Below are 14853 nucleotides of genomic sequence, written 5' to 3'. Positions count from 1 at the left end.
ACACAATTAAAAATGGAAGTGTGATGCGTTTTTTGTCATAAGGTTATAATTCATGTTAAAAATCCACTATGGAAAAAAAACATGAGTGGTCATATCCAGAATAATGTTGTGAACTGAGTCAAGAATACATGTTTATCACAGAAAATAAGGTAAGGCCATTGATTTCAGGTAGAAAAAAAAAAGTTTATTTTTCTTCTTGTAAAAATTTTAAATGGGTCAATTTGACCCGAATACCATACAAGGGTTACTGGTTTTGTTGTGTGGGGAGATGGTCAACGTTAGTTGCCAAGTATAGTGCCATACAAGATCCAACTACACTTTGTTTGTTTTTTAAATTATTATTCCATTAATATCACACACACACACGTCATGTTTTGCACATTTATGATGATCATTTATTTATTTATTTTATTTAAGAGTGGTGGGAGCGGGTGTTGATGCCGCATCCAGTGGCAGATGGTCCGCAACGTGCATGCGGCTGACGCAATAAGTCCAGCTGCGGCTCATGTGACTTCAACCAAACACTTTGACTGTGCTATATGTCGGATCTTTTTAGTCATTTATGTAATTCAAGACATAAATGACTTAAAATAAAAGGATTTTCAATTGGTTTTGTTAGCAAAGCAAATATCATGTACGTCATAAAATGACTTCTATTTCGTCGGTCTCACCTGTGTGTAGCTTCAGACGGAAGGACGGTATTCCTTCGCTTGACCGGCTTTTCTGTCCCCGCTGTAATCCAAACCGGCCGCTGTCGCGCGCAGCCTTCAATGAGCTACAGCACTTCCCTACACATTCACGTGCGTGTGTCCACAAACGCGCACTGATTCATGCTCTGTTTGATACAGGCTCGCATTCACGAACACCCCGTCCCCAACACGCAGGGACGGGTCTAGGAAGGGGGTTAAAGAAATCTGGTTCGAGCCAGTTCTCCGTCTGCACTTTACTCCAGCCCCCTTCAACTGTGCGGGGCAGAGTTGTTTAGGAGAGGTCTGAGTTCATGGCTGATGTGTGAGTGATTCAGCCACTGTCCAAATCACAAATCAAATTCAATTCAAAGGGGCGTATTGGCTTGGGAAACATGGGAGACGTTTACATTGTCATATACAAGAGTTAAATTGAAAGAAAAATGTACAATAAGTAAAGCAAAGTTCTACTTGAATAAAATGTGAACAGCCGTCTGTAACATTGTAGCCAAATAATTAGCCTACATGAAAATAGGTCAAGTTTAACTAATACATATAGGCCTATAAGTAAAGATAACTTAAGAAAAAAATAGAAAAGTTTAGACATCGTTAAAAATATATAAATATATAAAAGTATATAAAGCTGTATCATTACAGCCTTAATATCCTGCGTGTCTATGTACAGAGATCAGTGCAAAATGGAATATAGATGATTGACAGTGTTCATGGTGGTTTTATTCCATTTGATGTCCTTTTCACAACAGATCACAAACGTTGTTGCTGTTTGCACAATGCTAAATCGCCGTTAATGGATTAGTCAACTATTGAATTAATCGCTTACTATTTTGACTCAATTAATCCGTTTGAGTTTTTTTAAATTCAAATTCTTTGGTTCCAAATTGTTTGATGTGAATTTTTTTTTATAGTTTCTTCACTCCTATATAACATTCAATTGAATATCTTTGAGTTGTGGACACAACAACGTCATCTTGAGCGTTGGTAAATACTGATCAATACTGATCCCCATTTTTCACAGTTTTCTGACCTTTAATAGACTAATCAAAAATAATCTGATTGACAATGAAAATAATTGTTAGTTGCACCTGGAGATAGGTCTGGCAATGTGAGATTAGTTACAGCCCTACACATATGCATATGTATTTCACCCAGCAGGGATGGACGTGTGTTTGTTATTCGACACGTTTGCAAAGCCTTTTTGGATGTTTGTAATGTGTGGGAAGTCTATGTCTCTGATGTCTTAGTACAGCCGGTGGTTAAGTGCAGCTCTGTTTCCACCTTGTGTTGTGTGCAGTGAGTGGTGCACAGTCTGTCCTCATTAGGAAGCCAGGTCGGCCTGTGGCGGTCTTTCTCAATAGCAGGATACCTGAGTATGAGCTGGTGAAATTACAGCAATCTCTGAGTGACCATCTCCTCTATAAACTCTTTGATTGTGCCTGTTAAATATAGATTTTTTTCTGCAGACACAGTTGTTGTTTCTCAACCATAAATGGTGATATTATCTCTATATTAAGACTTGAAGAAGTTTCATAGATGCAAACTTTGGGCCAAATGTGAGTCCTCATCAGACTCGCGCACCGCCCTCTGATATTGTCATCCGTCGCAAATTAGTTAAGAGTTGTTTTCATATCCAAAAAAGTATAGATTTTGTATACTTCTATTCTACAGTGGCTGGGTTGGATCAGTGGGTAGAGCAGACAAGGTTTATGTCTTGATGCAGATTCTCCAGTGTTCGAATCCGACCGGTGACGATTTCTTTCCCCTTTCTCATCTAGCTGCTCTGTTAATTAAAGGCGGAAAAGCCCAAAATAAAAATAATTTAGACAGACATGTATTTCACTGCAGGTCCAAAAATATACTCACCACAGTGTTTCATATTTTGTGAACTAATTTAGTGATGCTTTCCAAACACCTGACTGTCCATACATTTATCATCCAACTTTAATTTAATTAAGTTTTTGTTTGCATTGTGTCCTGCATGTGTTGTATACAATCATGTCCATGGGCTGGTACACTATGCCGCTGATAGTTTAAATAACAGTGCATGCCAGCTAAGGTTTAAGTGAAACCTATGTAACCCTTTGCAGATTTTGACCCAGTATGGCAGAGGGTTTCACCCTGTTTCTTCTGTCTGGGATGCTGATGTGTGGACTGCTTCTCCACACAATGTCACAGCATGGAGCCGATGTTGACAAGCCCAGTAGGAAGCCCAATTTCATCATCATACTGGCAGATGATATAGGCTGGGGTGACCTGGATGCTAACCAGCCTGAAGAGAAGGCAAACAACACACCTTACCTCAACCTGTTGGCAGAGCAAGGACAAAGGTGGATCATATATGAGCGTATACCTCTTCTGTTATGTAACACACAACTCCCTGTCATGTCATCAAAGTCTAAAGTTAATCCAATTACATAACCTTTTTGGTATCATAGATAGTCTCCAGGACTTGTACTGCACAGGAAAGGTTATGGGTTATCACTTGAGTATGAATGACTAGATATTTTCTATACTCTTTCCCTCTGTGAAAATTCAATTTCAATTGCCAACAAGTGTAAAGTGTAATTTCTCCTAAAAATGTCCTTACTCTTCCTAGATTGACAGACTTCCATTCTCCTGCCTCAACCTGCTCCCCATCCCGTGCTGCCATCCTGACCGGCCGTTACGGCCTGAGAAACGGGGTCACTCATAACTTTGCTGTAGGCTCTGTGGCCGGTCTGCCTCTGTCTGAAGTCACCTTGCCCCAGCTTCTACAGAAGGCTGGATATTACACCGCCATGATCGGGAAATGGCATCTCGGCCACAATGGACCATACGCTCCAACTAACAGAGGTAAGTGGGAGCTTGGCATTTATACCTTAAAACCCCTGGGGACCCGACTAAACACAATAGGCACAGATCAGACCGGAAGTGGCGTGTAAATTCTGGTTAAACTAGCCCCTCAAATTTCAGCCTAAACACTAAAGGAGCCTAAAGTTTACTCTTGTAAAACACCCCACTTGGCCTAAATTGAAATTCAAAAGTGATGGATTTTGGGTATGAAGATTTTTTACCTACAGGAATGGACAAATCAAAATTTAAGAGCAACATTACCATAAATTTGTAGTAATTAATCAGAATCTGAAATAGCCTTAGTGAACCAGTAAGTGTGAACACATACAAGGCATTTGACTCCAGCTTTTTGTTGCTCTCAAAGTACACAGAAATAGAAGTACAGCTAAAAACAAGGACAACAAAGGTAAACATAAATATGTTCAGATATACGTTTGTATATGAAAAAGTAAATATATACAAACTGTATATGAAGATACTCCAAAACCCTACACATAGGCTACGTAGATACATATAGACATTTAAATTAATAAAACTATGTCATTTGCAAATAGAAACTAACCCTTTTACATATCATAAACGGACATAATCCTTGCCAAAGAAACCCATTCCTTTGTCACATGCTTACACAAGAAATGTGCCATTTGAGCCAACGTGTGGGCTGTCTAGAAACGTAGGATTTAAAGTAAACTACTAATTTATGAAAAAAATGTTTTACAATAGTAAATGAGAATGAGGAGAGTGGCACGCTATAGCCGCAAACAAAAATAGGATAATTCATAGATTCATTCAAGAGTCAGACATAATAAAGTGCGGAGAGTACAAGGTTATGATGAAGGCAAAATATAAATGTACTCAAAGGTTATAGTCCCGCCTTGAAGATGCGCAAAATAGAATCAGTACTACCCGTAACAGAAGAGTTGCTGAGATGCATATTCAGTGTAACATACACACATTTATTTAACAGTTGAAGGATTATAAAAATGCCAAAATATTTGCCTACGCCATGTAAAACATTGAGATATGAGCTAGCATGCAGTGTTCCTGTTGCACTGTACAGTATCTCTCCAGTTCAGTGTTATTATAAACCATTCCAGCCGCATTGAGTGTGTGAGCGAATCCCTCAGCCTTGCTGCGGGGAACAGGCGACACAGGACACAACTCCCTGCAGCTGTGTCTTGTGAGGCGACACACTTGCTCTTGACTTTTCGCCTACAGCTGGCTCAACAACACCCCCCCTCCTCTACCTCATCTCGAACACCCTCAGCATGTGAATCACATTATATGTGTAAGCTTGTGCAACAGGTGATCTAAACGTTAGCAACTTTAAGCCATTGGAGCACCCATCGACAAGATTTTCTCTGATATGTAATAACAATGTTTGTGTATTAGTCTCTGGCACTGTCCAAACATTAATCACCAGTAATTACAGCTGCATTTATAAATATTTGCACCATGTGTATTGTTTCTTGGACAGGTTTTGACTACTACCTAGGTATTCCTTACAGTAATGACATGGGCTGTACTGACTTACCTGGATATAATCTGCCACAGTGCCCTGCCTGTGACTCATCTGGACCTCAAGTGACCAGGTGTGGCTCTGTGCTCCTGCTTACAAATATGTCACTTTCGGTCCATGATAACAAGTCTTCAACTCACAAGTGTTCTATCAGACGTTCAAATGCATATGTGTTCTACAAAATCGTAGACATTTCTTAAATAATGTAAGACTGAGAGCATTGCATTGTTATCAGGGGACTTGCAAACCTTTGCTCATGACTTACAGAACACAAACAGACTCTGCTACCCAACCTACTTAGCAAGCCCTAGAGCTGTACATTACATACAGTAAAGTAAATAGTGTCGACCAGGCCACCCCTGTTTCCCTACAACTCCCTAACTAATTAAAAGAAACTGTACAGCCTCATTCACACACACACACACACACATACAAACACACACACACACACACACACGCACATAAACACACGCATACCATTCCTCATGTTATTATGCTCCCATGGTCTAGATTGAAGAGACGGGCACATGGAGGCTGTTATTCCAAAGTGGGCCTTCCTCTGATTGAAAACAGCAGTATTGTGGAGCAGCCGCTCAACTTGTGGACACTAACAGAGCAATACAAATCCACTGCAACCAGGATTATACACAACGCAAGGTACAATACAGCTGCATGATAAGCTGTGCTTACATAAATCATAAGGTTGCACTGCTTCAGTTTCTTCATATGATTAAAAAAAACAGCATGCTATATGTAGCTGTTAATCATAATAACAAAACCTGAGTGTTTCCGTTTGAGTTCCCTGTGAATATTTGCTGTGAATGAATGAAAGGGAGTGTAAGATCAGTTTTTATCGAACCTTCTTATACAGCCTGTGTGTTTGAGCCAAACAGGCCCTTCTTCCATAGAAAGTATGCTTCTTCTTTTGTTGTCAGTGCATTTTTCACTAACTCAGCAGCCAGTGAGACCTGGTCTGTCAAGAGTGTATTAATGGGAAAGATGTGGAGATCGAGAAGATACGGAGGAAGAAAAACGTGTTTGTCAGTGGGGGAGCAAAACAGCCACCCAAACACACTCCGGCACTTTTTTTCTCCCATGTCCCGTGAGAATCGGTAACCCGATCGTGGTAGGACCAAAACAATTCTACTTTTTTTTTGGAGGCTATGATAACGTAAACCCTGCTGTTTGCAGCTGTCTGTGAAAGGCAACAGCATCAGCATCAGCATGTAGTGCGGGCTCATGTGGACTAGTGCAGCAGTTATCAATCACCCAAAAATGTACAGGCTTTCATTCAGGGAAGTCCTTTAAAGTCAGGCTGAATTCCAGACATGTCAGGAAGTTGGAAAGTTCAAATTTCTATGAAGAAAAATGAAATGGCAACACAGACTTAAAGTAAGAAAAATGCTTCAGCATGCACATTCCCATCCTTTTTTATAGATTATTTTTTGGGCATTTCAACCTTTAATTGATAGGACCGTTGTAGACAGGGAAGGAGGGAGAGAGAGGGAAGACATGCAGAAAAAGGCTGCAGGTCGGATTTCGAACCCTGGGCCGCTGCAGTAAGGACTGAGCCTTGGTACGTGGGGCTCACGCTCTACCAGGTCTGCTTCCAGGGCGCCCCGTTTCCAGCATTATTAATACAACAAAATGTACTTGAGTTCAAAAAGTAATAAGTAGTTAAACAGAATTGTAAATCTTACGTTAGAGGCAGTATTGTATGCTAGCAAGCCACTGAACATGAGAGATATGGTTATTATTTTTGTCACCTCATTAATTGTCCCTGCAGGGAGAGAGGACAGCCCTATCTCCTCTACATGGCGTTGGCTCATATGCATGTTCCTCTGGCCCCTCCACTCCCCCCAGAAGGCTCTGCTGCCGGCCGTCACCCAGATGACGGCAAAGTGTACACTGCCAGCCTGCGAGAGATGGACAGCCTGGTGGGGGCGGTAAAGAGCGCCTCTGATGACACAGACAAAGACAATACTCTCATCTGGTTCACTGGTTTGTCAGCTCGATGGATTATGTCTGCTTTTCCACACTACCAGTGGGATTTAAAATGTTTTTCTGTTACATGTTTGTGTTGGGAAGCAACAGATTGTAGCACTATGCCCAAGACAAATTTTACAATAAAGTTTTTTTTTCTATTCTTTTCTATTTTATTCTATTGTTATAGAAAAAGCTTTGATCACAATCTTATGTGTGTGTTTAGGTGACAACGGCCCTTGGGAACAGAAGTGCCAGTTTGCAGGAAATGTAGGACCTTTCATGGGAAAGTGGCAGACCAGCAGAGGTATAAAAAATACACTTACTGAGAAATTGGAAACTACTTTTATTCATGCTTTATGAGGGGGATTGATACTGTACATTGTATTGCTGTGAGTCACTTTTTGCCTGTGTGTTAGGTGGAGGCTCAGCTAAGCAGACCACCTGGGAGGGAGGTCACAGGGTGCCAACTGTGGCTTATTGGCCTGGGAGGATCCCTGCAAACACCAGCAGCTCATCCCTGCTCAGGTACTCCCATTTTCCCAACAAGCAGAGATACTTTAAAGCCCTCAAATTATGGGGGATGAATCCTAATGGCTTTAGTGATTGTCTGGCTTTTCATCAAACGCCCCCAACAGCTCAAATATTTGAAATGTTAACGTTCCTCTCCTCCCGATGCCCTCTTGCAGTGGTATGGACATTTTTCCAACCCTTCTGTCCCTGGCAGGGGTAACTCCCCCCTCAGACCGACGTTACGATGGCATTAACGCCACAAATATCCTCCTGCATGGGGAACAGACTGGTCATGAGGTACTCACTAGTAGTAGTCAATCCTACTTTGGTTATTGTCACCGGGCGTGGTGCATTAGGGTCTTGTTGCTGACATTAATTCTTCTCTTTTTTTCCTTGAAGTTTCTGTTCCACCCCAACAGTGGTGCTGCGGGGACGTTTGGCGACCTGCAGACAGTTCGAACAGGGAAACACAAAGCTTTCTACATCACAGGTACAGGTCATAGACAGGCTATATGTGTCGAAAACCAGTCACCCTACATTACATTACAGTCAGTGCTCATTGACGTATGTCTGCAGGGCCACCATGGGGGATTGATGGTATGATTGATGGTATGCACAACTATGTTAAGTCTAGTGGCCTGTCTGCATTCTCAGAGCATAAATTAAAGAGGCTGCATTTTAGCAGCTTCCTTCTCATAGTGCATCATGTGGCATTTAGGTTCTGTCAATTGTAATAAACCACGCATAACCTCAGGATCTGTTATTTAGTACACAAAGGATAACAACTCACCAAAAATGAAATGTACTGTACATATCCTACTGGAATATGACATGTTTTTGAGTTGAGTGTTATAGTCTGTATAGAAAAACAAAGCATAACCATTTTGTCTAGAATAATAAAGTATAACCATTTTAGTGTGTGATGACTTCCTTAAATCCCGTGTTAATACTGAAACTATTGTGAAAAAGGGGTAACAGAGAATTCACTTAGAACACTGAACTTCTTTTCTGTCAGACCAATCATTCTCTGTTGTTTTTATCAATCTTTTAGTGAAACCCCCTTTTCTTTTATTTGCTGTTTTCACAGTCTCACAGTGAAAGACAGAAACAGCCTGAACAGCATAGACAAAACCTTCTCTAAAGCTATTGGTGTGAAACAAAGAGACTTTAATTCTCTTTGTAATCAACAAATTTTGCGTAAAGCAATGAGCATTTTGTCTTCTTCAGACCATGTTCTTCAGAGAGAATTGTATATGTTGTCATCAAGACATTGTTATATTTGACCTGCTTTTAAAACTAATTGCCACACTTACTCTTTCTGCAATTTGACTAATAAATGGATAACTATTCTCTAGGGTGTAGGCCTATATGTAGGCTTGTGTGCTGTATGTATGTACAGTGGTGTGAAAAAGTGTTTGCCCCCTTCCTCATTTCCTGTTCCTTTACATTGTTTGTCACACTTGTGTTTCGGAACACAAACCAATTTAAACAATAGTCAAGGACAACACAAGTAACACAATGCAATTTGTAAATAAGGTGTTTATTATTAAAGGTGAAAAAAATCCAAACCATCATGCCCTGTGTGAAAAGTGATTGCCCCTAAACCTAATAACTGGTTGGGCCACCCTTAGCAGCAACAACTGCAACAAAGCGTTTGCGATAACGTGCAATGAGGCTTTTACACATCCTGGAGGAATTTTGGCCCACTCATCTTTGCAGAATTGTCCTAATTCAGTTACATTAAAGTGTTTTCGAGCATGACGGCCTTTTTAAGGTCATACCACAACATCTCAATAGGATTCAGGTCGACTTTGGCTACACTCCAAAGTCTTCATTTTGTTTTTCTCAGCCATTCGGTGGTGGACTTGCTGTGTGTTTAGGATCATTGTCCTGCGAGAACCCAAGTTTTTGTTCAGCTTGAGAACATGAACAGATGGCGGACATTCTCCTTCAGGATCTCTTGTAGACGCAGAATTCATAGTTCCTTTTATCACGGCAAGTCTTCCAGGTCCTGAAGCGCAAAAACAGCCCGCCCATCACACTACCACCACCATATTTACTGTTGGTATAATGTTCTTTTTATGAAATGCAGTGTTCCTTCTACGCCAATATACTTGGACACACACCTTCCAAAGAGTTCCACTTTTGTCTCATCGGTCCACAGAATGTTGTCCCAAAAGTCTTGGGGATCATCAAGATGTGTTGTGGAGAAATTGAGACGAGCTTTGATGTTCTTTTTGCTCAGCAGTGGTTTTCTCCTTTTCTCCTCTGCCATGCAGGCCATTTTTGCCCAGTCTTTTCCTGATGGTGGAGGCATGAACGCTGACCTTAACTGAGGAAAGTGAGGCCTGCAGTTCTTTGGACATTGTTGTGGGGTCTTTGTGACCTCTTGAATGAGTCGTCGCTGCGCTCTTGGGGTAATTTTGGGCGGCCGGCCACTCCTGGGAAGGTTCACCACTGTTCCATGTCTTCGCCATTTGTGGATAATGGCTCTCACTGTGGTTCGCTGGATTCCCAAAGCTTTGGAAATTGCTTTACAACCCTTTCCAGACTGATAGATCTCAATTACTTTCTTTCTCAATTGTTCCTGAATTTCTTTGGGTCTCGGCATGATGTGTAGCTTTTAAGGATCTTCTGGTGGACCTTACTGTGTCAAGCATCTCCTATTTAAGTGATGCCTTGATTGTGACCAGGTGTGGCAATATCACCTGGTGTGGCTAGAGAAATTGAACTCAGTGTGGACAACCACAGTTACAGTATTTTTTAACAAGGGGGGCAATCACTTTTTCACACAGGGCCATGATGGTTTGGATTTTTTTTCACCTTTTAATAATAACCCTTCATTTACAAACTGCATTTTGTGTTTACTTGTGTTGTCCTTGACTATTGTTTAAATTGATTTGATGTTCCGAAACACTTAAATGTGACAAACATGCAAAGGAACAGGAAATGAGGAAGGGGGCAAACACTTTTTCACACCACTGTATGTGTGTTGTGTGTGGTCTGTAGCTGCTCTTAACAAATTGCCCCTTGTAGGATTAATAAAGTTGATGAATTGAATTGTGCAATGCACGGGCATGCAAGGGTAAGAAGAAATACTCATACGCTTGTTTCTATGCAGGTTCAGCTGAGGCGTGTGGTGGTGCAACAGGAAGGCAGCAGCTCCACGACCCGCCGTTGATATTTGATCTGGAGCGCGACGAGGCTGAGCTAACACCCCTGGACACAGAGACACCTGAATACCGGACAGTAGTGGAGAAGATCACCCGCAGGAGGGAGACGTTGTTGTGGGACATTGCCACCGACGAGTCAGTGTCCACAGCAGACTATAGGACAGACGCATCAGCAGCGCCCTGCTGTGACCCCCGGCAGGCTGTTTGCCGTTGCCACACGCAGCACTAAGGGGTGGCAAGATCACACACACAAAAACACACACATGATAGGCTGAAAGAGAGCACACAGATGTAAGCAAACCGATATGGAGATGTACTCAGCTGTTATGTATGTGAATATGTTTTTAGGGGGGTCCAGATATAGCAGGGGATGTGCAAACAAGCATGAAGAAAAGAGATGCAGGCGGCTGCTGAACTTTGGCCAGTATTGGGAGGTCAATAATTTGGGGAAAACAACATCTATCAGACAGTAAAGACAAAGCTTAAATTCATGAATTGGTTGCAGTTCAGTTTGTTAGTAAATATTTGTTGGTGTTCAAAACCTAGCGTTATTATTAGTACTATTGTGTTGGATATTTGATGAAGAAAACTACATCACAGAAGTTGAATTACGTCTCAGCTTTAATGAGTCTCTGATTGAACAGCTCAATGCAGCATGTGGGTGTCCTAACAGCGCCACCTTTTGGCAAATTAAATGGTATTACCATGTTACTTATTACAACAGTCCTATATATAAATGTTATATATACATTATACACACAGTAAAAATTCTCAATATATTCTATATATACGTACGCATGGTAAGTGTATCCGTTGATGTGTAATACTTAAAACAATTTTGCAAAAAGAATATTTAATACATCAAAGAAGAAATGACTGACTTGCATGTTAATGTACTGTGTTCAGCATCACGTAGTAAAATAGGAAAGATCTTCAAGATAGCACTGAGATTGAAGGACCTGTAACTTTGTCGTGTACAGCTTCACCATCAAGCTTTTTCACAGTTAGCTATTGGCCGCTCCTCCCACAGAGCCCACTCCTCCACAAACATCATCAGGTTACGTTTAGGCTCATCTATCGCTACCAGAATTAGTATGACAGCTGCATCTGCAAGTCATATAATACTTACTTCATGTAACATGATTTAAATAGTGTATTACACTTAAATCCTTTTCCTTCTTGAGTAAATGACTGCTCCTCTTTACTGAGGTGTGACACATTTAATGCCCATTGATAAATTCCCTGATTCCAAAAAAGCGTATTTGATAGATTTTCAGATGCTACTTGTAAGTGGCAGAAAACAATATAGGATCTGAAGAGAGTTGACTCTTTTTGCACTTGATTTTAATTGGCTTGTTTAGAAGCTGCTAATATGTCACCTTTCAGGTGACTTCTCTTAAGAGCATTTGTGTGATCTGGTCCCTGGTTACTCTACATCGGCTGCAGTCTATAATACTACCTTAGTCAGTCTCATCACTGATACTAGACCGATCAATCACCTCCATCTGATTGCTACCGGGATAATATTGCGCAACAATAATATCACTATTTTGTCGGGGTTTCATTACTTTAAAAAAATACTGTTGTTAACGGTGGAACTCTAGACTCTTAGGGACTCTTGTCGTGAATGTGTTTTAATAATGAGTGAACCTTCCACTCTTTTTTTTTTTTTTTAATTCCTTACAAAAAAGTAAGAGGAACGCGGAATACAGAAACACCAGGAAGTAACATTCTGGCATTTGACCCTAGGCCAGCAGGGGTACATGGGTATTTGATATGGAAAAGTAGGGTGCCACAATGTCTCAACACAGGGATATTTATTGTCCACCTTTCCGTGCTTGTAACAGTCTGATTGTTATGCACGGACTGGATGTTTCATGAGAGGGGGTTCGGTCAGTTCATCTGGTGGCCAAATGGAGGGAACTCGTTCTCGTCATCCAGACAGACGGGGCCCTCGGCGAACTCGTGCTCTGGGAAAACCTCACCCTTCTGGGCTCCACCATCCTCCGAGTAACCTGATGAGAGAAGGGAGGAGGCAAAGGCCATGAGCTGTTTGAGAAGTTTAAGAAACCATTTCTGAGATAAAAAAAATCATTTTAAAGGTCCAATATTATTGCTCATTTTCAGGTTTTGGGTTTCTACTGGAACACGTTAACTTGCTTTAATGTTCAAAAAACACTTTATATTTTGTTCTGTGTGTCTGAATATACCTGTATTCACCCTCTGTCTGAAACACTCTGTTTTAGCACCTGTCTCTTTAGGACCCCCTCCTAAAAAAGCCCAGTCTGCTCTGATTGGTCAGCATTTTTCAGATCTTCCGGATCTGAGCTCTCTCCGTCTCTGCACTACCATAGAAGCTGGGGACCGTAACTGCACTGTAGCGGCACTTTCTAACTATATATGTCATATGTACGAACAATTCCAACAGCTCATTTAAAGGTTTCTGAATATAGTGCATTTCTCTGGATTTAGCGTTTTAATACTTTAACAGAATTAATATTGCACCTCGATCTGCTTAATTTTAAAATATTTCTGACATTATTTGCATATGAATTGTTTTAACTTAGTTATTGTTTTAGCAAAACAGAACTATATTTTAAACAGGTGTGAGGAGTTGCATAACAACAGTGGAAACCTTAGTTAAAACATCACACTTAGTATAAGAGCTAGCATAATGTTCTCTGTAGAGTTTAAGGATAACAGTATGGTATTCGGTTAAGAATCTTGGAACGGTTTTCCATCAGTTCATGATTAGCTATACTGTACCCATAAGAGTGGTGGAGGAGGGTGGGGTTGAAGGAAGAGCCACAGTGGCAGCGTATGATTGGCTGGCTTGTTGTTGAGCGACATCCTCTGGATTCTCCTCTTCCTTCTCTTCTACCTGCTCCTCGCTGGAGTCAAACAACCTGCCAGACAGAGCAGACAAAGATTTAACAATATAATTTACAGATAAAAGAAGCAGAAACCAGTGACACATTTCAAAGCTGCAATCTGCAAGATTTTGATGTAAAAAGAAGTTATGGCATATTTTTAACATGCAGACAGGAAAGCATGGTGCAGCCCACTTAGACATACAGTACACACCTGTGTTTTTGGACTAAGACACACTCTCCGCCATCCTGTGGATCCACATTATAAATGTAGAGACACCCGTCTGAGGACGCCACCAGCAGGCGAGGGAGCTTCTGAATCCTGACAAACAAAACGCACACAACATGTGATACACATAAATACACCTTGTAAAAAAAAAAAAAAAAAAACATCCCTCTCTCGTCTCGCTCTGCCTTACGTGGCCAGGGCGCAGATGTTCTTCAGGCCGAACATGTTGAGTCGCACTGTGGCGAAGGCTCTGTCCTGATGCATCATGTCGGACACCTGGGAGGGCAAGTAGGTGCTGGCTGCTGTGAACATTTTGCCCACATACGTTGACCATGTGGGAGACTCCTCATCTTGACTGGTTGGAAACAACATAAGTCATGCGTTTTAACATTAATAAATCTGGAAACATTCAGATTTTTCTTTTGTAAAACTGGGTTTTACATAGTATGCCACTTGGTTGATTTTCATAGGGACAGTACTGGTTTGCTTTACATCAGAAATACAGCAGAGGATGCTGGTCATTCCATGCTGTGTCCTTTTCTAAACCAGGCAAGGTTCAGAGGACAATGCATAGGAAGAAGACTGGGAAAAAAAACATGCAAAATTGATGTAAAGATGAAAGCATCTTACCAAAGATTAAAGATTACATCAAGTAACAGGGTTTATTTTGATCTGAATAAAAGCGATACTTCATCAGCTTTATCAGCACATTATGTCTAAGATTGTTAGTCATGTAAGTAATTAGATTATCTACAGAAAACTGAAAATATTAAACAAGCAGAAACTAATTGTGTGTGTGTTTACCTTGGGCTGTGCTGCTCCAGTTTAAAGATATGGACTGTCTCAGTGTTGCTGGAGGCACAGAGGAACTGGGTGTCCGCACTGAAGGACAACGAACTGATGCTAACATATCTGATACACACACACACACACAGAATAGGACAAAAAAGAAAACATTTTTATTTACAAGGATGCATTACTCAAACACACATGATAGAAATTTCAAAAATGTGTGTGTGTGTGTGTGTGT

The 14853-nt window shown here is 41.0% G+C and overlaps 3 protein-coding genes across 5 annotated transcripts in view; 1 reads left to right on the top strand and 2 right to left on the bottom strand.

Annotated features, from left to right (window-relative positions):
* Positions 1-945, bottom strand: part of LOC116671483 (monocarboxylate transporter 7) — a 6765-nt gene extending 5820 nt beyond the window's left edge. The window contains exon 1 of the mRNA XM_032502811.1: positions 672-945. The gene's annotated coding sequence lies outside the window, so the exon portion shown is untranslated. The remainder of the gene's footprint in view (positions 1-671) is intronic.
* Positions 1-12293, top strand: part of arsg (arylsulfatase G) — a 14568-nt gene extending 2275 nt beyond the window's left edge. The window contains exons 1-11 of one of the 2 annotated variants that reach the window (XM_032502813.1): positions 2203-2257; positions 2792-3031; positions 3301-3536; positions 5014-5128; positions 5566-5712; positions 6842-7056; positions 7265-7345; positions 7458-7566; positions 7728-7848; positions 7951-8041; positions 10673-12293. In XM_032502813.1, coding sequence (XP_032358704.1) covers positions 2805-3031; positions 3301-3536; positions 5014-5128; positions 5566-5712; positions 6842-7056; positions 7265-7345; positions 7458-7566; positions 7728-7848; positions 7951-8041; positions 10673-10953 — 1623 coding nt within the window. In that variant the 5' untranslated portion in view covers positions 2203-2257; positions 2792-2804 and the 3' untranslated portion in view covers positions 10954-12293. Of the gene's footprint in view, positions 1-2202; positions 2258-2791; positions 3032-3300; positions 3537-5013; positions 5129-5565; positions 5713-6841; positions 7057-7264; positions 7346-7457; positions 7567-7727; positions 7849-7950; positions 8042-10672 lie in introns of those variants that run through there. The other variant, XM_032502812.1, reaches the window with a different exon arrangement.
* The window catches only part of LOC116671486 (WD repeat domain phosphoinositide-interacting protein 1), an 8121-nt gene continuing 4600 nt past the window's right edge, over positions 11333-14853 (bottom strand). For both annotated transcript variants that reach the window (XM_032502815.1, XM_032502816.1), the window contains exons 8-12: positions 14628-14735; positions 14014-14178; positions 13809-13916; positions 13491-13630; positions 11333-12739 (exon numbers count right to left, since the gene is read on the bottom strand). In XM_032502815.1, the coding sequence (XP_032358706.1) occupies positions 12618-12739; positions 13491-13630; positions 13809-13916; positions 14014-14178; positions 14628-14735 (643 nt within the window). In that variant the 3' untranslated portion in view covers positions 11333-12617. The remainder of the gene's footprint in view (positions 12740-13490; positions 13631-13808; positions 13917-14013; positions 14179-14627; positions 14736-14853) is intronic.

The sequence above is a fragment of the Etheostoma spectabile genome, chromosome 21 (genome assembly GCF_008692095.1).
Source record: "Etheostoma spectabile isolate EspeVRDwgs_2016 chromosome 21, UIUC_Espe_1.0, whole genome shotgun sequence".
Lineage (NCBI taxonomy): Eukaryota > Metazoa > Chordata > Actinopteri > Perciformes > Percidae > Etheostoma > Etheostoma spectabile.
This window is presented reverse-complemented; position numbering and strand designations above follow the sequence as displayed.